This window comes from Haliotis rubra, unplaced genomic scaffold (assembly GCF_003918875.1).
Source record: "Haliotis rubra isolate DU_JTF1 unplaced genomic scaffold, ASM391887v1 Scf36, whole genome shotgun sequence".
Classification (NCBI taxonomy): domain Eukaryota; kingdom Metazoa; phylum Mollusca; class Gastropoda; order Lepetellida; family Haliotidae; genus Haliotis; species Haliotis rubra.
The window spans coordinates 3,162,829-3,183,115 of record NW_025767035.1 but is presented as its reverse complement, the minus strand read 5'-3'; the positions used below and the strand labels follow the sequence as shown (position 1 = coordinate 3,183,115).

The following is a 20,287-nucleotide window of genomic DNA, read 5'->3' as shown; positions in this document are numbered from 1 at the left end:
AACAAGATAATTTACCCCCTAAAATGTAGATGAAGATCCAGGGCCCCGTTCCTGAAAGCGATCGTAGCGCTAGGGTGATCGTAACTCCCATACTTTAACATAGACTTACGATAGTCGTAGCGCTACGATCGCTTTGAGGAACGGGACCCTGGTTCGATTCCCCACATTGGTACAATATGTGAAGTCCGTTTCTGGTGTCCTCTCCGTGACTTTATTTTGATGGAATATTGCTAAAAGTGGTGTAAAACCACACTCACTCACTCACTGACTGTTATAACATATTCATGTAATTCACAATCACTCTCTTCCAAAGGCGCAAGCTGCACTTCTTTTCTATGTAATAATAAATCTATATGGAGTGATAAATCGGTAAACACTGATTCAGTTGTTTGGTTGCTAATGCAATTAACGCTAAGGGTTACACGATGCTCTGGGGCCCGTTTCACAATTGACCGTAGCGCTACGACTGTCGTAAGTCTATGTTAAAGTAAACTTTGTGAAACGGGGCCCTGATCTTGTTGCCGACTTCCTTGCTGGAGTCGTAAGATAACCTAGTGGTTAAAACGTTCGCGCGTCACACCGAAGACCAGGTTTCGATTCCACACATGTATACAATGTGTGAAGCTGTTTTGGTATCCCCCCTCCATGATATTGTTGGAAATATTGTTAAAAGCGGAAAAGCCTCACTCACAAGCTAAAGATTAAACCTCACTCACTACTCACTACCCTTGCGTTAGATAAACGCACTGATATATATGATACTTTTAGGTGCCAAATGTGATACTATCAAATACAGTAATTTGAATTCTGATATAAATATATCTGACTCCAAAACATAAGGGGCGGGGTGGTAGCCTAGTGGTTAAAGCGTTCGCTCGTCACGCCGAAGACCCGGGTTCGATTCCGCACATAGGTACAATGTGTGAAGTCCATTTCTGGTGTCCCCCGTCGTGATATTGCGGGAATATTGCTAAAAGCGGCGTAAAACTAAACTCACTCACTCACTCATTCACTCACTCACTCACTCCAAAACATAAAACAGAACATTATATGTAAATCCCAACTTACGAAATAGAGGTCCCGCTTATACATAACTACAGAACTAAACACATTGTTTATTCATCACTCTTAACTATGCCGTTGTATCCACAGGCTATAGTTCTAGGGTAAGGTTTATATAGCTATATGTCTTTCTAACGCTGTTTCTAAGCGTGACACGCCCCTGTGGTTGTATCATCCCTCATGTGAAATGAGTGAGTGAGTGAGTCCAGTTTTACGCCGCACTCAGCAATATTTCAGCCATATGGCGGCGGTCTGTAAATAGTCCAATCTGGACAAGACAATCCAGTGATCAACAGCATGAGCATCGATCTACGCAATTGGAATACGGTGACATGTGTCAACCAAATCAGCGAGCCTGACCACCCGATCCCGTTAGTCGCCTCTTATTACAAGCAAGACCAATTCTAACCCGGATCTTCATGGGTTCCTCATATGAAAGGAAGACACTTTTTTACTGCACATCACTTTCCGTGCTTTGTCTGCGTGCAGTGTACATGTCAAACGCAAATGCAAACACGTTCGGACGCGAATTACACATAAATATGCATGGAAAAGAGGCTGAGACGATTCTCTTCTCCGTGTGCCTTCCACGTGGTCGTGTCCAGTCTGATATCTTTAGTGCAGTATAAAGCATGGCTAAGTAAATGTCGGATTAAATTCGTTCGTTTGTTATTTATTTATTTATTTATTTATTTATTTATTTATTTATTTATTTATTTATTTATTTATTTATTTATTTATTTATTTATTTATTTATTTATTTATTTATTTATTTATTTATTTATTTATTTACTTTCTTTCCTCCTTCTTTCCTCCTTCATTTATTCACTGAACTTGCCATGCGGTTCGTGCTAGTACGCACATTTGCATCTATGATGTATTTTGTTGACAGTATTTAATCTTAAAATGATCCACATGCATTCATACAACAAAATGTTTAACATGAATTAGTGTGCAGTTGAAGTGTTAATCCCTTATCTTGCACTATTTTTCTGTCTAGAGTAATAAATCGCTTGTAAACACGAGGAATGGGATAACATTAGTGAGGTGATGCTTGGTGCTCCACACTAAATCAGCCTGTAATGTGTCTCTCTTACTGTTTAATGTGTTTATCGTTACATAATCACAGATCTCCGACGTGCAATATGTCACCTGGTCTCTGATAGAACCGCTCGTGAAGTAGGGACGCTGGGGAAGATAAAAAATGCCATGTCGCCCGTCCTTGAGATACCGCTCCACGTGACCTGCATGAATAGGAAGCATCGACTTAAAAAACAACAGTTACTCACGAAAATAGATTAACAGCTTGTGTCTGAAATGAACATGTTTTACAGAAAAATAGTTTTAAAATTAAAATAAAATAAAATAAAAAGGAGCCCAGAGACTGAAACTGTGGAAATATAGAGCCGCCACACATTCTAGACTTGCGTGGGCTACATTGGGTATATTTGTTTCAGGGTCTGCACGACAGACTATCACGAAAACTGTATCACATGCAAGTGCAAACACTGAAATGTGTATCTCAACATCATCCCCACATCAGCATCTCTCACAGGAAAGCTGAGGCCATTTACCATCACGATTTCAGCACGACAGTCGTACGGCTATGGACAATTTGGAAAAGACATTAAACAAGCAACCACCGACAATGAATATTTGTTTTCACACTGACCCCGAGTGAAGGAATGGCATTCTTGTTCGAAGGACATATACTGTTAAACCCCGTTGTGTCGAACTCGTAGGGACCAGAGGAACAGTTCGACTTATCAGAGTGTTCGACACATCTGTCAGCATAGAAATAATGATAAATATAAGCAAATCGGCATGAACTGAGAGATGACTTCGACACAACCGATAATTCGTCTCAACCGAGTTCGAGACATTGGGGTTCGACTGTAATTTCTGGTGTCCCCCTGCCGTGATATTGCTGGAATATTGCTAAAAGCGGCGTAAAACCAAACTCAGTCAGTGAGTCGACTGTAATTAGAGTTTCACCCCTAGAGGACAACCTGTAGTTTGATGATGCAACACTGTCATTCGCGAAGTCTCGAAAAATGGAAAGCATTGCATCCTATTTCAGCTGCGGCCCCACAGGCAAGGTGGTCGTCTTTTCAGCCGTCAAAGGGAACCAGTTCATAAAGTTGATCTCAATTCTGCTGATTAACGATATATGATTGTTTCAACTGACCGATCTGCTTTGGCACCGTTAAAGTCTGTGGGAACGTGTTTACACACGTTGATTGAACCGACCTGTACACTGTGGGTCACCTACCTGTAGTGTGTGTCCACAAGCCATTCATGACTCGCAGGAGGGAGCTCTTCCCACATCCGCTCCTGCCGGTGATGAGGATGTTCACTCCACTTTCTAACTGGAAGCTTATATCTGTAAGACACCACGAATACATTAATGATTATGTATGTATGATACTGACGCTAAAGAGAGCAGTAGAAGAGATATCAAATATTAATCGGGATATGATCTTGTGTACGGGGAATGTGGGCTATAACATGGCAACCATTATCAAACCTTATACCAATCCATGTTTTCTATGTCCACACCACGCCAAGCCTAGCAACCACCAGCCCACCATACAATGCCCCAATAAACACTGCTTCACAACGGTTTCCCACTCCACGCCACACCCAGCCCCACCACACCACTTTTTCCGTGTCCCCACCACGCCACGTCCAGCACCGCCACACCACGGTTTACTGCACCCCGTCACTCCACGCCGCGCCGCGCCTTGCACCATCACGCCGCAGTTTACCACTCCACACCACACCACACTACGCCCAGCACCATCACACCATGGTTTACCACGCCACGCCACGCCACGTCACGCCACGCCACGCCACGCCACGCCACGCCACGCCACGCCACGCCACGCCACGCCACGCACCACCACACTACGGTTTTCCGCTCCACGCCATGACACGTTCAGCACCACCACGCCGCGCCACGCCGCTCCCAGCACCACCACGCCACGCCATGCCATGCCACGCCACGCCCAGCACCGCCACACCACGGTTTACCACGCCTCGCCATGACCAGCACCGCCACACCACGGTTTACCGCCCCACGCCACCCCCAGCACCGCCACACCACCGTTTACCACGCCACACATAACCACACAACGCCCAGCACCATCACACCACGGTTTACCACGCCACGCCACGCCACGCCACGCCATGCACCACCACACTACGGTTTTCCGCTCCACGCCATGACACGTTCAGCACCACCACGCCGCGCCACGCCGCTCCCAGCACCACCACGCCACGCCATGCCACGCCACGCCCAGCACCGCCACACCACGGTTTACCACGCCTCGCCATGACCAGCACCGCCACACCACGGTTTACCGCTCCACGCCACGCCCAGCACCGCCACACCACGGTTTACCACGCCTCGCCATGACCAGCACCGCCACACCACGGTTTACCACTCCACGCCACGCCACGCCAGGCCACGCCCAGCACTGCCACACCACGGTTTACCACGCCACGCCACGCCCAGCACCGCCACACCACGGTTTACCGCTCCACGCCACGCTACGCCACGCCCAGCACCGTCACACCACGGTTTACAACGCCTCGCCATGACCAGCACCGCCACACCACGGTTTACCGCTCCACGCCACGCCCAGCACCGCCACACCACGGTTTACCACTCCACGCCACGCCGCTCCCAGCACCACCACGCCACACCACGCCACGCCATTCCCAGCACCACCACACCACGGTTTACCACTCCACACCACATTCAGCCACCCGAAGTATAGCAGCTACCCCAGTACGTCTCACCCTGATAGACTGATGGACATCCCTGCATCAGAAATCGTGTATTATTGTTTGCATATCGATACCACATGTGAGAATATGCTTAGGAGAATATGATGAAATGCTATGATAACGTGCTCTTACTTTTACACAGCATGACACCGTTGGTAGGAGGTGCATACGTCACATCTTGACACTGCAAAGCTTGTTGTCCCCCTCTCCGTCTGCCTGCGTAATACATGTTTTTCATTCATTTCCTTGTTTGCTTAAATAGTATGCGCTATCACCCCGACAACACCAAAGCTATGTTCTCAGACAAGGCCTAGATTTTCGAAGCTCTCTTAGCGCTAAGATAGTCGTATCTTAATGTCAATGTATGGCACTTACGACTATCGTGTATCGTGGGTAATCCCACTGGTTTGGCAGTGGGATTACCTTGTAACAAACTGAAATTACGCAAAACGTTCAGAGCAGCGAACCTTGTTATACCAACGTAAGTCTATGCAATACAAACGTAAATGGTGAGTATTTGTTTGGAACATATTATATTGTCCAAGAAGACAAACAAATTGGGGACAACTGCACCACTTATTGTTGCGTACGATTTGAAGTAATGGTATTGGTGATACTGGTATGGATCCTCAGTATTGATATGGATCCTCGGTATTGATATGGATCCTCAGTATTGGTGTGGATCCTCGGTATTGGTATGGGTCCTCAGTATTTGTGTGGATCCTCGGTATTGATATGGATCCTGGGTATTGGTATGGATCCTCGGTATTGTAAGGATCCTCGGTATTGGTATGGATCTTCAGTATTGGTGTGGATCCTCGGTATTGTATGGATCATCGGTATTGATCCTCGGTATTGGTATGGATCCTCGGTATGGATCCTCAGTATTGGTATGAATCCTCGGTATGGATTTTCGGTATCGGTATGGATCCTCGGTATTGGTATGGATCCTCGGTATTGGTATGGATCCTCGGTATGGATAATGGGCATTGGCATGGATCCTCGGTATGGATAATGGGTATTGGTATGGATCCTGGGTACTGGTATGGATCTCGGTATTGGTATGGATCCTCGGTATTGGTATGGATCCTCGGTATGGATAATGGGCATTGGCATGGATCCTCGGTATGGATAATGGGTATTGGTATGGATCCTGGGTACTGGTATGGATCTCGGTATTGGTATGGATCCTAGGTATTGGTATGGATCCTCGGTATTGGTATGGATCCTCAGTATTGGTATCGATCCCCAGTCAGTAAGATATAGATAATAGACATCAATTATGTTGTCTGGCAATGTCTGCGATAGACTTAAATGAATTGTCCAGGATCATAGAAACCACTGACTTGCAATAAATGTGGGTTCTATGTTAGACTTGAATAATTCTTGCGGCATAACCGGTTCTAAATAATCGCTCTCTAACACAACTTCACCGCTTTTTGAAAGCACACATCCAATTCAAGTTTGGCAACAAGATGGGCAATAACATATAAACAAGCATCCTCTGCCTGAACAATCAATTAACACCCCATCAGTTACCACTAGCCCTTTTCCGTAGGCTTCAGGAAGACTTGCCGCCTGATGATGAATGTTATGTGTGAAAATACAAGGCAATCAGAAAGCGCGTAAGGATTGGGGTATTTTGACAAAAATAATCTCGCGTACTTACGTGAGTGAGTATGGATTTACGCCACTTTCAGCAATATTCCAGCAATATCATGGCGGGGGACACCAGAAATGGGCTTCACACATTGTAGCCATGTGGGGAATCGAACCCGAGTCTTCTGCGTGACGAGCGAACGCTTTAACCACGAGGTTACCCCACCGCCCCTCTCGGATACTTACGATAGTTATGTTATATTGCAAAATATTATTATCGTCGTTTTGACCTTACAAATATCATCTCTGAAAGACTTGAGTTGCATGAATAGAAGCTTGATGCATTATGATTCCAATGTTTCCTGACGATCTGTTTGGCTATCCGAATTATTGTCTTTTACTAAGAGGCGATTAATATATTTAAACAATCAAAATAGCTACGACTTTCAAAACAATATATATTCATATGTAACTAAACAACTTTCATCTTAAGCATTGCGCCAACATAACACTTGAGGATACTTTAGCATGACTTTTCTCATATTATTCAATATGTTTTCACTTTCAGAATCCAGCAGGGGTATGACAGTCAAGTTACTTGAAAGTTCAGACATCTGGGCCCCGTTCCTCAAGGCGATCGTAGCGCTACGACAGTCGTAAGTCTATGTTAAAGTATAGGAGTTGCGATCATCTTAGCGCTACGATCGCCTTGAGGAACGGGGCCCTGGACAACATGACTTTCCTCGAATTCGGCAGTTTAGTATATTTAAAAATGCCATTCTACGAAAGTCTTATTCCTAACGTTGATTTCGGATGTTGAATACAACCTATCCAGACTAGCCTATTTCAGATATCTAACGATTAAAGATAACAAGAAAAACATGAACATATTCCGGAGTTTTTGCTCAGGGTAAATCTGTACCCAGAGTTGCTTTGATTCACCAAACTATCTAATCAGAATTATCACACACAACTACTGAGGTTAGACATTAACTAAATGTATTAATGTACTTAATAAACCATCATATATCGAAGCTTCATAAACTGTGTATGAAAACAAAATAATCACCAAAAGTTGTTACAGTAAATAACAGTTGAAGAGGTCACTAGCCCTGATGCAATGAAATAGATGTATAACTGATGTTTTATTAACGTTACAGATAGCCATTAGATTGTGTAGATTCCTCCAGAGAACAATAGACTTTTAGACACGTCACTGGACAGTTCTGTCATGTCGACACCGTTAGCTGTCTCGTGTCAAAGGCTCGTGTCAAAGGTAAGGTGATGCATGAATCATCAACGTTCAACACCAACAGAACAACAACCAAAGAATATCATGGTCAACAATGAGCCCAGACCTTTCCCCAAATGAAAAGTCGGGGACATAATAGGATAACGTTAACGTCGCTGACCTAACTTGGACAGGCGCTGCAAGAAGAGTGGGACAGACTCACTCAAATTATCACACGAGTATACATACGCGGTATGCAATTTCGAGTACAAATGTTTACAAAGCGTGGATGTACGCACTATTGCACCCAAAACTTCAACTCTGTCATTCAGCATCTAAAAAAACTGACATCTCTCCCCATTTCGGACTATCTTCACCCCTTCCTAAGAGCATACATGGCCTGGCACCGCCTCGCACCTGCCAGTGGCGTTTGCATAAAAGCACTGTTAACATATCTAACGTGGGTTTATGATGTTATGAACGCCGCTGCACCAAAACATGATGCAAGATAAAAGATGACATAATGAGCATGTACAAAAGGTTCATGTATAAGCATGCTGTATTTCATGGCATCAAAGTCTGACACATGTCTTCAGATAACTGTCGTAAGTCTGATCTATGTTCGACGTAGGATAAGTAATTTTTTTTCAGATCGTATGAATGGTGTTAAATGCAGCATTACAATATGCATTGAGGTGTGCACTCGAAGATTTGAGTCCGGTGTCATATGATCGTCATATACGACAGAACGTGTACTACTTTGCATAAACTTCAGTTCAAAATATAGTAGGCATAAACTGGATATGACAAAACAATTACAATCGTTATCAGAACACCACTAGGCTGAAAACAGCTACCGTAACACTACAAACTTAAAGTTCAAAATATGGTGCCCATCTCCATGGAATAACAACTCCTAGTTTGGTTAATTTCAAGCCATCCTCAGATGTGGGTGTATACTTAGTTCGCCTGGTTGTGAAGCCCATTTCTGGTGTCCCCCCGTCGTGATATTGCTGGAATATTGCTAAAAGAGGCGTAAAGTCATACTCACTCACTCTTTCGCCTGGCAGTATACACTGGTGACCTTTTCATGATTAACCAGGGTTGGGCAAGTTAACGTTCTTTGTGTAATGTCTTTGAATGCCCTTTTCTGCTAATGTGTGACTTACCTAGTGTAGTCAGTTAGTTCGATACTCTCCGATCTGAAACATATAAGACATGCACTTCATACACATTTTCAGGATATTATTACATAAGTACAATAGACGTGTGGTATCGTTTCAGTGTCAGTATACAGTTTCATGTCGGTATATATTACTGAGCACTACACACATGTAGGTTTACGCTTTGATAACAAAAGAGAGAACTCTTTGTTTGATACTAATATTTATAACAACAACAAGCATGTTGTGCACTCTTATATAGCACTAATACTCATGCACGCTCAAAGTCCAAAATCATTTGTCATTGTCATCGGATCAGTTTGTCAGTTTTGTGTCCATTGGGCGTTTACAACCCAAGCTGTCTGTGAGGCGGTAGAAGGTGAACGGACACATTACCTTCTCATCCCATCGGGTACCCTTTCACTACTGGGCGAACAGAGACCCTTTTGGATCCAAGTTACTTGCCTAAGGATATATTATATGCTATATGCTCCATTAGCTGACCAGGCTGACAGTGCCAAACGCCGTCCCTGTATCTACCTATTAAGGTGGTGGCGGACCTGTGCAGTTGACCCTAGACCAGAATCACATAAAAAATAAAGCATCATAAATATGATAAGAACCTTCTATGAAATACCAGAATGTATTTGTACATTCCGTCCGCGTTAGCGTTTGTTTGTTCTTGTACTCCCACCTACAAATGCATTTTGAAGCAGAAATATATAATTCCACATGATTCCATTATTTCAGGATTTGTTATGGGATACGCAGATTCTGGTACCTCTCTGAAGCGGCAGGCATATCCTTCATCTGGTCAGGGTCAAGGTCTTCGATGGACTGGAGCTTTTCCGTAAGTTGCCCAATTCTGATGAAGGAGACAAGTATAAGATAAGGCGCCCTAGTAAGGACTGTCATACCAAATTGTTTATGAAAACTTGTGTGTTATACTGCATATTTAACTTTGCATGTTTCATACTTCAGCATATGATAAAGTGTGTTTCGTACTTCAGCATATGATAAAGTGTGTTTCGTACTTCAGCGTATGTTAAAGCATGTTCATACTTAAGCTTACGATTAAGTATGTTTCATATTTCAGCATATAATAAAGCGTGTTTTATACTTCAGCGTATGATGAAGCGTGTTTCGAGCTTGGGCGTATACTCCAGGGACTGATCAGTCTCTATCAAATATTGGAAGATATATGCGTAAAAAGGAAAATTGGATGTAAACAATTTACACATAGGTCAAATACACTATATACTTTACTGATACATTTGCCTCATCAAATTACAGTCATCATAACATCTCAATATAATTTTAAGGCACTATTCAGTGCTGACCTTTGGTGTGGACGATGCTATCCACATTGGCTCAGTAATGATATCCATACGTGGTGCAGTAGGTTCATGTAGGTCGTTACGAGAAGTGGTGCTGTTGAGGGCGTGATGTGTTTTTGCCCCACTCTTTTACAAAACCATGCAGACATGACAGCTGATTAACATTACATGTCAGAAAAACAAACTTTAAAGTAGAAAAATAAGGTAATTTCACGAGACGTATCCTCACAAATAACAAAAACAGTATAATTGATGGGAATCTTGAAGTTAGAAATGATTAATGATGCATCAACATATCATCTGATCCCCTGTCCAAAACTTCCCAACCTATAGTAACTCGAACTCGATATATATCTTGTGTGCATATATGATCAGCACGAGTTCATGTACTGCAAATCGTTTTGCGAGCATAGGTAACAATGATTCTTTTCAGAACTTGTTCAGTTAAAAATTCATTAAAAATGGTTTTCATCCCAAAATATCCTGACCTGAAAGTGTCAGCCGAATATGCACTAACGCTGACCTTGAATGAAACTTTTTAAAACTGCAAAACACGCCAGGTTTACACCACAGATATCCCACCGTTATGTACGTTTTGGTGTCACTTACGACCGGTTCGATGACTGCCAACTATCTATTATCTTGGCTATGATGTGTTTAAGCAACATACTTTGTCCTTACATTTGCATCTGCAGCCACCTTCTTCCATATCAAGTTATTGACTTGCATAAATTGTTATTATATCAAAACCGTTTATCTTATCTTATGTTATGTTAAAGCTTGATAATACGTTTGCAAATTACATGTGCAATGATGTGCAACCCTGCTTCAGATTCAACGACAAAAAATATTTCTTTAATCTTTTGTATAACTTTGAATTTGTGCAGTTGTGTTTGTAAAAGAATCTGTTGGCAACCCAAATTCAACAGTTTCAATGCATGAAGTCTTGTAACTTTATATTGCATATCACATTTTTATAACAATTCATTAATATCCGTTTCTACGCCCTTGGTTTAAACATAACTGAGATATGTCTGATGACAAAGATGTAGAATCACTTACTAAACTCCCTACCGTACTGACCGCCTCCGTGGTGTAGTGGTTAGAGCGTCCGCCCGGAGAGCGGAAGGTCGCGGGTTCGATCCCCGACCGCGTCATACCAAAAGACGTTAAAATATGGTACTTGTTGGTCCCTGCCTGGCGCTCGGCATTAATGGGTACAACAAGGACTGGTCGGCTCGGAGTCAGTATAATGTGTCTGAGTGGTGTATTCATGTTTCACTGCGGCATGGTATCTCAGTGGGCTAGCACAATAAAACCAGCTTAAGTCTGGGCTAGTACAAGCAGCCACACATACACATACACACACATGCACGTCGTCTTATGAGCGAAATATTCTCAAGCACGACGCTAAACCCAATTTCACCTTACCTCACCTCACCTCACCTCACCTCACCTCACCTTACCGTACTTTATCTGGTGCTATTGCTATGTAAAGTGTATCTCATTGTAGAATGAGTGAGGATGTTTTAACGGGGATAAGGCTCGGGCTTTTGGCGCGACGAGCGAAAGTTTCAACCACTAGGTAACCCACCGCCTATGCGTAATCTTACGTTTGATATTCAGAGTCGTACCTGTGTGTGACTCCCGCGAGATCCGCCATCTTGGACGAGATGTCAACAAGGCTCTGGAAGCTGCTGACCAAGTAACCAACGACAAAGGAATTCTAGAAATACGGAAACAAGCTTGTCCAAAATAAGAATTACATAAACTCAGAATAGCAAAGGTTGTCACTATAGTAATACTAATAAGGTAATAAACGATTCTCCAAAGAAAACATTTGTTAGCCATTTCTTGTGTCTCAGCTAAACAAAACAACTGCGACAAAAAATTAACCATGCATATTCATGAGACTACACATTGCAGATCAACCAAGATTATTACATGTAAATGTAATGGATAAACACTTTATTAAAGAGATTGTCTCGGGTGAGATAACCTGAAAGATCTTTACGTATGGACTGTACACCATAAACGATTTCTCTGTTGGACGTTCGTAAGCATGATACTGTGCAGTGTTAAATTTCTATAGATGTTTATAGGTGAATATTGAGGACACAAGAAGACGGCAGAATAGCACGTTTAATGTCCCTAACATTGACAATGCGGGCTGGGGGTCACAAACTCAATAACGGCGTGAGCATCGGGAACAGCAGTGCATCGACGATGCATAAAAATTGTGGAATGGTTTGCCATAATCCCTGTTCCACCGCTGCTAAGTCACGAACGTTTTCTGGGGATTTGTGCACAGCATAGACGTCTTTCTATTTAATTCCAGAGATGCTCTATACGGAAGAGATCCGTTAAAAATGTAGTACTTTAGGAACGATAATAATATATGGATCATCACTTGTTTGATAACAGTGTTAGAACCTGTATATTGTTATCCTTCCTTCCTACTCTAACTTCTTAATGCCTCTCAAAGCTGTACTTGATCATTGTGCTCTTTAAGAAAAGTCATGGCAACTATAAACGTTTTTGACATCGATGTACTCCACACAGTTTATTCACATGCATATGCATGTTTACACCTGTACACTGTATGTATTCTGTACAGTTGTGTACACATGTACTTACATTATATATTCGATTTCCTGTTTGCACAATATATCGTTGTGGCTTGCATATTTTCTAAGGGTTGTTACTGTGGAAATGTTCAGAGTGAGTGACTGTACCTGGCTGAACATCTTCGCATTCATCTGAGTGAAAATAGCGGAAGAATACACGGAATAAGGTCAACGCTGACATTCATTAGCCTCCAGACGTTACCAGTGAAATTAATTTTTACATCTCTATAAAATTCTGTCCCGTCGGTCGTTCTGACGTTTTCTACTTGTGATGATATGACGCACCGAGTGATATACTGGGGTAAAATGCCCATTACAAGATGTTCGGTGTGAACATGGGTCCACATGTACCAATACATGAGTGCAACATCGCAAGTCCAACTTGAGATTAATGGGGCCCTCACCACATGACTTTTCATACTACCACAAAATGAAATATAAGCGACAAATCAATTTACATACTCGCAACAAATCTCTGCTAAAAGATTTCATAATGCGATTGCGAATAAGGTATAAGCATGTGTTTATAAAGTATTCAAAATCCGATTTTATTCATCATAAGACATGGCCATTGTACCATTCTGATCATGTCCATGTGTGTATGAATCACTTTCAAATAATCACAAGATACTCGCAAAAGGGTATTCTGTCCCACAGGTGGAACTCGTCACAAACACATGCAAAGGCAAGGTAAATGGTCACCAGACAAAACAAGTGAGTGAGTGAGTATGGTTTTACGCCGCTTTTAGCTATATTCCAGCAATATCACGGCGGGGTACATCAGAAATGGGCTTCACGTATTGTACCCATGTGGGAACCGAAACCGGGTGTTCGGCATGACGAGCTAACGCTTTAACCACAAGGCTACCCCACTGCCCAGACAAAACAAGAGGACACGTGGTACAAATCAAAATATTGAATTGCATCGGACATCATGTTTGTCACGATGTCAAATTTGACGGCATTTTTTGAAAGGTTTGCTAAGGCAAATTGAGGATCTTTGACTTCTTCATGTAAAGTGCATCAAACGTAATGTTTAAAAAAATTACTGAAAGTTCTACCAAATACTGGAGGTGCTGGAATATTGCTCGAGTAAGTTGGCTATTGAAAAGTTTATATCAACTCCTTTGTCATACGGTCTTAAAGTGAATCTTTGTCACTCAATGTCTTTATGTTTGGATCTCAGTATGCAAGACTGACTGACTGAGTTTGGTTTTACGCCGCTTTTAGCAATATTCCAGCAACATCACGGCGGGGAACACCAGAAATGGGCTTCACACATTGTACGCATGTGGGGATTCGAACCCGGGTCTTCGGCGTGACGAGCCAACGCTTTAACCACTAGGCTACCCCACCGCCCCTCAATATGCAAGAGATGATAACAGGTATGATAACAATCTGTTTGTTTTGTTCTTTGTTGTTTAACGCCGCACTCAGCAATATTCCAGCTACATAGCGGCAGCCTGTAAATAATCCAGTCTGGACCAGATCATCCAGTGATCAACATTATGAGCATCGACCTACGCAACTATAATACAATGACATGTGTCAACCAAGTCGGCGAGCCTGAACACCTGATCCCGTGAGTTGCATTTTACAAGCTTGGGTTGCTGAAGACCAGAATCTTCACGGGTAGTATGGAACGGATGAGGTTACTTAACCATTAGCATGGTTGAACTTTAACAAATAATTCTCTTGGTTTGATTTTGAAAATCCTAAAATAAATCCGAAACCGAGCAGTAAGAAGGAAGCGACTAAATTACATTATGTTGTGAATTACCCACCTATGAAACGCATGGTCACAGAAAAAGCGTCCCCCCACCTTGCTAATGAAAGACGAGAGGTCGACGGCGGAGAGGTTGTCGTAGACGCCATGGTAGATGGGAAACCAGATGGTGATGTAGCTGAGGATGGTGGACAGGTACATGTTGTCGAAGATGGCGATAGGAACTGCAATGGTATTTATTGTTTGTGAAGTTTCACACAATAGGTTGGTAAATAGAAGCGACAAAAACTTTCCCGCATCCACAAGAAATGGCTGCTAAAATCAGAATCGATTGTACAATTTTCGACTGCATTATGAGCATGCGTTTGTCCGTTTGTTTGTTTGTTTATTTGTATGTTCTTAGGCAACAAGAATAATGATCTCTTTGAACGGCATTTAGAAGTGATACGCATAAAGGCAAGAATTTATGGATGTCAACTTCTATATTTTCAGGTTTCGGAGTATATTCTTACTCCTTCGTCAGGTGAATGAAAACAACCGCGGAAGCCGCAGTGGCTGAGCAGGTTAGGCAGCTGATTTTGTGTGCTGGCGATTAGGTGCCTGACTCTGAGGGTGTGGGTTCGAATCCCGACAAAAGTATAAAATCTGTACTTTACTAAGAAAGTGTGATCTCAAATATAACATATGTTGGGTTAAGGGCTACAGAACGTGTTCATTTAAACGATAATAAGAGCGCTCGAATCTACGACAACATCATCCAGATTCCGCCATAGTCTTAATCTACCGAAACGAACAACGGTTAAGAGCGTGTGTTCCGATTTCAGTGCCATGAGCACGTGCTGGCTTTACGAGGTTGGTTGGTTGGTTGGTTGGTTGGTTGGTTGTTTATGCCGCACTGTCCCAGCTGTATGGCATCGGTCTATAAATAATTCAGTGTGGACCAGACAATCCAGTCATCAAAAGCATGAGCATCGATCTACGCAATTGGAATCCGATGTCATGTGTCAACCAAGCCAGTGAGCCTGACTTGGGGTATCCAGGGAGAATTAGTGACTTGGGGTGAATGCTGTTTTATAATAATAATAATAATAAAGTTAGTTTTTATATAGCGCCTTTTCCCACAACTTTGTTCAGAGGCGCTTAGGCAAAGGCACTGTCAAAAAAGTGAGTTTCCAAGACACGTTTGAATTGTTCAAGGTCTTCAATGTTCTGGATGTTTGGTGGCATGTTATTCCACAGACACGGTCCTGCTTTAGAAAAAGCTCTGTCACCGAAATTCTTTTTTCTTGTCAGTGGAATCTCTACACTCGCGAGGAGTTGGGTCTCAGTGCTCTTCTGGGGTTGTAAAGTGAGATCAAGTCACTGATATATACTGGTGCCAGAAGGTGGAGAGAGTTGAACACAAAGATGAGAATCTTAAACATGACTCTGTATCTGATGGGGAGCCAGTGGAGAGTCTTAAGTACTGGACTGATGTGTTCTGTGCGTTTTGTCCCAGTTATGAGGCGAGCAGCACAGTTCTGGACTCTCTGTAATTTGTCTAGTGCTGTTTTAAACAGTATTTTAATCATTTTGGTGCAAAGGTGGCCATATTGAAAATCGGATTCGAACCTTGAAATTCAGATGTCACCCTCGATGTAAACATTTATGTGTGATTGTTTGTTGGGAGGCAATTCCCGACAACTAGCTATCAAGTCAGGTGAGATCAAAATCATAATCGGGGTGATATCTGACTGACTGGCTGAGTTTAGTTTTACGCCGCTTTTAGCAATATTCCAGCAACATCATGGCGGGGAACACCAGAAATGGGCTTCACACATTGTACGCATGTGGGGATTCGAACCCGGGTCTTCGGCGTGGCGAGCCAACGCTTTAACCACTAGGCTACCCCATCGCCCGGGTGATATCTGAGATTCGAACTGACGATCATAGGATCCTGTCAGACAAAAAACGATCGTCAACTATCACCGATTCCAACTCCTCAACCAAAATATTAGACTTGGCAAAAATCTACCTCATTCACTTTTGATTTTTTTGTCATGGGAGTATAGATATAAAATAATCGAATAATGTAAAGACTTATACTTTAACTAATGGTTCGTTTGTCACTGAAATCTCACATAGCTTCACCAACTTACCGTTGAGAGCATATTGCCTCCTTATGAGCGACCACTGGGTGTTCAGAAGTCGTCTCAGCCTTCTGTCAGCTCGCTCTCGCTCCAGCTTTCCACTTTTATAGAAGGCAATCTGTTCCGAGTTAACACGGATGTGCATATGCTTGAACCTGAAGAAATTAGACAAAACCAACATATTTGTATATAGCAAGAAAATGAGTAAACTCGATTTGCATCCGAGAAAGTTTTGATAACTAATTTAGGCCCAGTGACTTCAGATCCAACCTCAGCAAAATACTGTTCCTGAACTTGGATTCATATCACTGGAAGTCAGTCGGTTGGGTCCAGCGGTATAAATTGGTATTATGAGTACTTTGTTCATGAATTGCAAAAACATATGTGTAAGTCTGGGTTTTTAGATAGTCTTTGTGATAGGTAAGCTTAGTGACGGTGTATATTTCTGTTTCGATCTTCTCAAGTCTCATATCATACTGTGCACATCACCTGAGATCACCTTCACCATGTTTTGCTTTCTATGAACCTCATTTAGGTCGCAGTTTCCTTGTTTTAAATTATGTGTACTTCACCTGACGTCGCCTTCACATTGTTTTATCCCTGCCGATCTCACCTGAGGTCACCTTTACCTTGTTTTATCCCTGCCGATCTCACCTGAAGTGGCTCTCGCCTTGTGCTACTTACTGAGGTTCATTTCACCTTGTTTTATCTACTGTGCACCTCACCTGAGGTCGCCTTCACCTTGTTTTATCTACTGTGCATCTCACCTGAGGTCGCCTTCACCTTGTTTTATCTACTGTGCTCCTCACCTGAGGTCGCCTTCACCTTGTTTTACCTACTGTGCATCTCATCAGATGTCACCTATACCTTGTTTTATCTACTGTGCATCTCACCTGAGGTCGCCTTCACCTTGTTTTACCTACTGTGCATCTCATCAGATGTCGCCTTCACCTTGTTTTACCTACTGCGGCCTCACCTGAGGTCGCCTTCACCTTGTTTTACCTACTGTGCATCTCATCAGATGTCACCTTCACCTTGTTTTACCTACTGTGCATCTCACCTGAGATCACCTTTTCCCTGTTTTACCTACTGCGGCCTCACCTGAAGTCACCTTCTCGTTTCTCCCGCTTGTAGAAGAGGTTGACAATGGGGGTCATGAGGAAGTAGTTGACTGCCGTTGTTGCTGCAAACAGTATAATCACTCCCACTGGCCCACTGTACCCAGTACTGAAATGAACAAACAACTCATCTATAAATATTTTTGGGGTTAAAATATATAAATGAAAGCAGCAATGAGAATTCAGGTGATCCTGATGCAGTCATGGTGGTTAGACACATCATCAATTCAGGGGCTTTGCGAATGGGACTTCCCCCTTCTTTGTCGAACCCTCATCCCTCTTCAACCTTGCATGGTTCGGATGAAGAATGTATTTGTGAACTCCGCAAGACATGCTTATATCATTGTAAAGGATATTAGCATGGAGGCTGTCTGTGCCGATTCTCCTTTGGAAATAAGAACATTTGTTCATGTAAAGGAAGTAAGAGGTGTTTGGGATCTGTGCGAAGGAGGTGTAGATGATACCCCTTCCTCTTTATTACAGCGCATGTCTCATGGGTATACACAGCTGAAAAGAGAAATGGTTCAACTGTAGCGTTGTTACTGCAGATGTCGTTCTGCAAACTTTGAAAGTGGTGAATAAATAAGATTTGGGAATCGAAATACTGTTTGCAAATAAGATTTATTTTCACTGTGGTCTTATCTGTCAATTTAAAAGGTTGAAACGAAAACACAGCAGAGGCGGATCCTCGGTATGATAGAGGCTCCATATATGGTCTAGTTGGAAGAGCAGGGTCGGTGCCAGGGTATGATAGAGGCTCCATATATGGTCTAGTTGGAAGAGCAGGGGCGGTGCCAGGGTATGATAAAAGCTCCATATATGGTCTAGTTGGAAGAGCAGGGGCGGTGCCGGGGTATAATAAAAGCTACATATATGGTCTAGTTGGAAGAGCAGGGGCGGTGCCAGGGTATGATAAAAGCTACATATATGGTCTAGTTGGAAGAGCAGGGGCAGTGCCAGGGTATGATAAAAGCTACATATATGGTCTAGTTGGAAGAGCAGGGGCGGTGCCGGGGTATAATAAAAGCTACATATATGGTCTAGTTGGAGGAGCAGGGGCGGTGCCGGGGTATAATAAAAGCTACATATATGGTCTAGTTGGAAGAGCAGGGGCGGTGCCGGGGTATAATAAAAGCTACATATATTGTCTAGTTGGAAGAGCAGGGGCAGTGCCGGGGTATAATAAAAGCTACATATATGGTCTAGTTGGAGGAGCAGGGGCGGTGCCGGGGTATAATAAAAGCTACATATATGGTCTAGTTGGAAGAGCAGGGGCGGTGCCGGGGTATAATAAAAGCTACATATATGGTCTAGTTGGAAGAGCAGGGGCGGTGCCGGGGTATAATAAAAGCTACATATATGGTCTAGTTGGAAGAGCAGGGGCGGTGCCGGGGTATAATAAAAGCTACATATATGGTCTAGTTGGAAGTGGTGTTCTTCCTATCTGTCAATTCCAGAGGCTGAAACGAAACCACAATAGGAGCTGTGCCAGGGCATGGGTGCATTTTGACCTGAACTTCTTTTAAATGACCATTGAACTCGATGAAAACGCGTGAAAATCAACTGTGCACCCCCACCCCACCCCCATTCTGAACTGTGCACCACCCCCACGCCTTTCCTAAAAAGCTGTATCCACCCCTGACTGAAAGCCACATATAATGGTCTTGTTGGAAGAGATGCTCCGTTTGCACCCCGGCAAGCAAGCCCTCGTTTACGGTCAATGTCGACTGCACTTGGTGTCAGCAAAGCGGAGCTAGTCGTCACCTTTATTAACCTTTAGCAGAAGGGGACAAGGAGACATGAACTTGTAACTCATAAAAATTGCACTGAAGTTAAATACTGACATTCTCCTATTATATCCAGATTTACACAATGAACATCTGTACGCTATATCCTCCATCGTACCAAGGGGTGTATAGTACAATAATGGACTTCTCTTTCTTTCAAAACCGGACTCCGTGGTGTAGGGGTTAGAGCGTCCGCCCGGAGAGCGGAAGGTCGCGGGTTCGATCTCCGACCGCGTCATACCAAAAGACGTTAAAATATGGTACTTGTTGGTCCCTGCCTGGCGCTCGGCATTAATGGGTACAACAAGGACTGGTCGGCTCGGAGTCAGTATAATGTGTCTGAGTGGGGTATTCATGCTTCACTGCGGTATGGTATCTCAGTGGGCTAGCACTATAAAACCAGCTTCAGTCTGGGCTAGTACAAGCAGCCGCACATACACATACACACGCATGCACGTCGTCATATGAGCGAAATATTCTCAAGCACGACGTTAAACCAAATTACACCTCACCTCACCTCACCGCACCTCAAAACCGGAAATGTGACACAGACCCTGTATATCACAAACTGAGTTAAATATTGTGTAACAGATGTTCGAGACATTTCTTCAGCTGTATTCATTTGTTCGAGTTTTGGTCCCCATCGCATTTACACTGTATTTAAACTTCTCCTTTTAAAAAATACATGATATATTCCATTAAAAGAATTAAGCATC

At 43.1% G+C, this 20,287-nt stretch overlaps 2 protein-coding genes across 2 annotated transcripts in view; one reads left to right on the top strand and one right to left on the bottom strand.

The window, feature by feature from the left end:
- Positions 1-2,275: 2,275 nt before the first annotated feature.
- The window catches only part of LOC124285399 (lysosomal cobalamin transporter ABCD4-like), a 31,791-nt gene continuing 13,779 nt past the window's right edge, over positions 2,276-20,287 (bottom strand). The window contains exons 6-14 of the mRNA XM_046721623.1: positions 17,768-17,893; positions 16,676-16,821; positions 14,634-14,761; positions 11,819-11,910; positions 9,629-9,712; positions 8,854-8,886; positions 4,987-5,070; positions 3,335-3,445; positions 2,276-2,306 (exon numbers count right to left, since the gene is read on the bottom strand). Of these exons, the coding sequence (XP_046577579.1) occupies positions 4,989-5,070; positions 8,854-8,886; positions 9,629-9,712; positions 11,819-11,910; positions 14,634-14,761; positions 16,676-16,821; positions 17,768-17,893 (691 nt within the window). The 3' untranslated portion in view covers positions 2,276-2,306; positions 3,335-3,445; positions 4,987-4,988. The remainder of the gene's footprint in view (positions 2,307-3,334; positions 3,446-4,986; positions 5,071-8,853; positions 8,887-9,628; positions 9,713-11,818; positions 11,911-14,633; positions 14,762-16,675; positions 16,822-17,767; positions 17,894-20,287) is intronic.
- On the top strand, positions 4,107-4,879 carry LOC124285444 (extensin-like). The gene is made up of 2 exons (XM_046721669.1): positions 4,107-4,379; positions 4,529-4,879. Exons 1-2 carry the CDS (start codon positions 4,107-4,109, stop codon positions 4,877-4,879), a joined length of 624 nt encoding a protein of 207 aa, XP_046577625.1.

Excerpts from the sequence above, each read along its gene's own strand:
- LOC124285444 (XM_046721669.1), top strand. The coding sequence starts at position 4,107 with ATGACCAGCACCGCCACACCACGGTTTACCGCCCCACGCCACCCCCAG. Across the intron at positions 4,380-4,528 it reads CCCAGCACCGCCACACCACG|GCCACGCCCAGCACTGCCAC; the intron begins GTTTACCACGCC and ends ACGCCACGCCAG.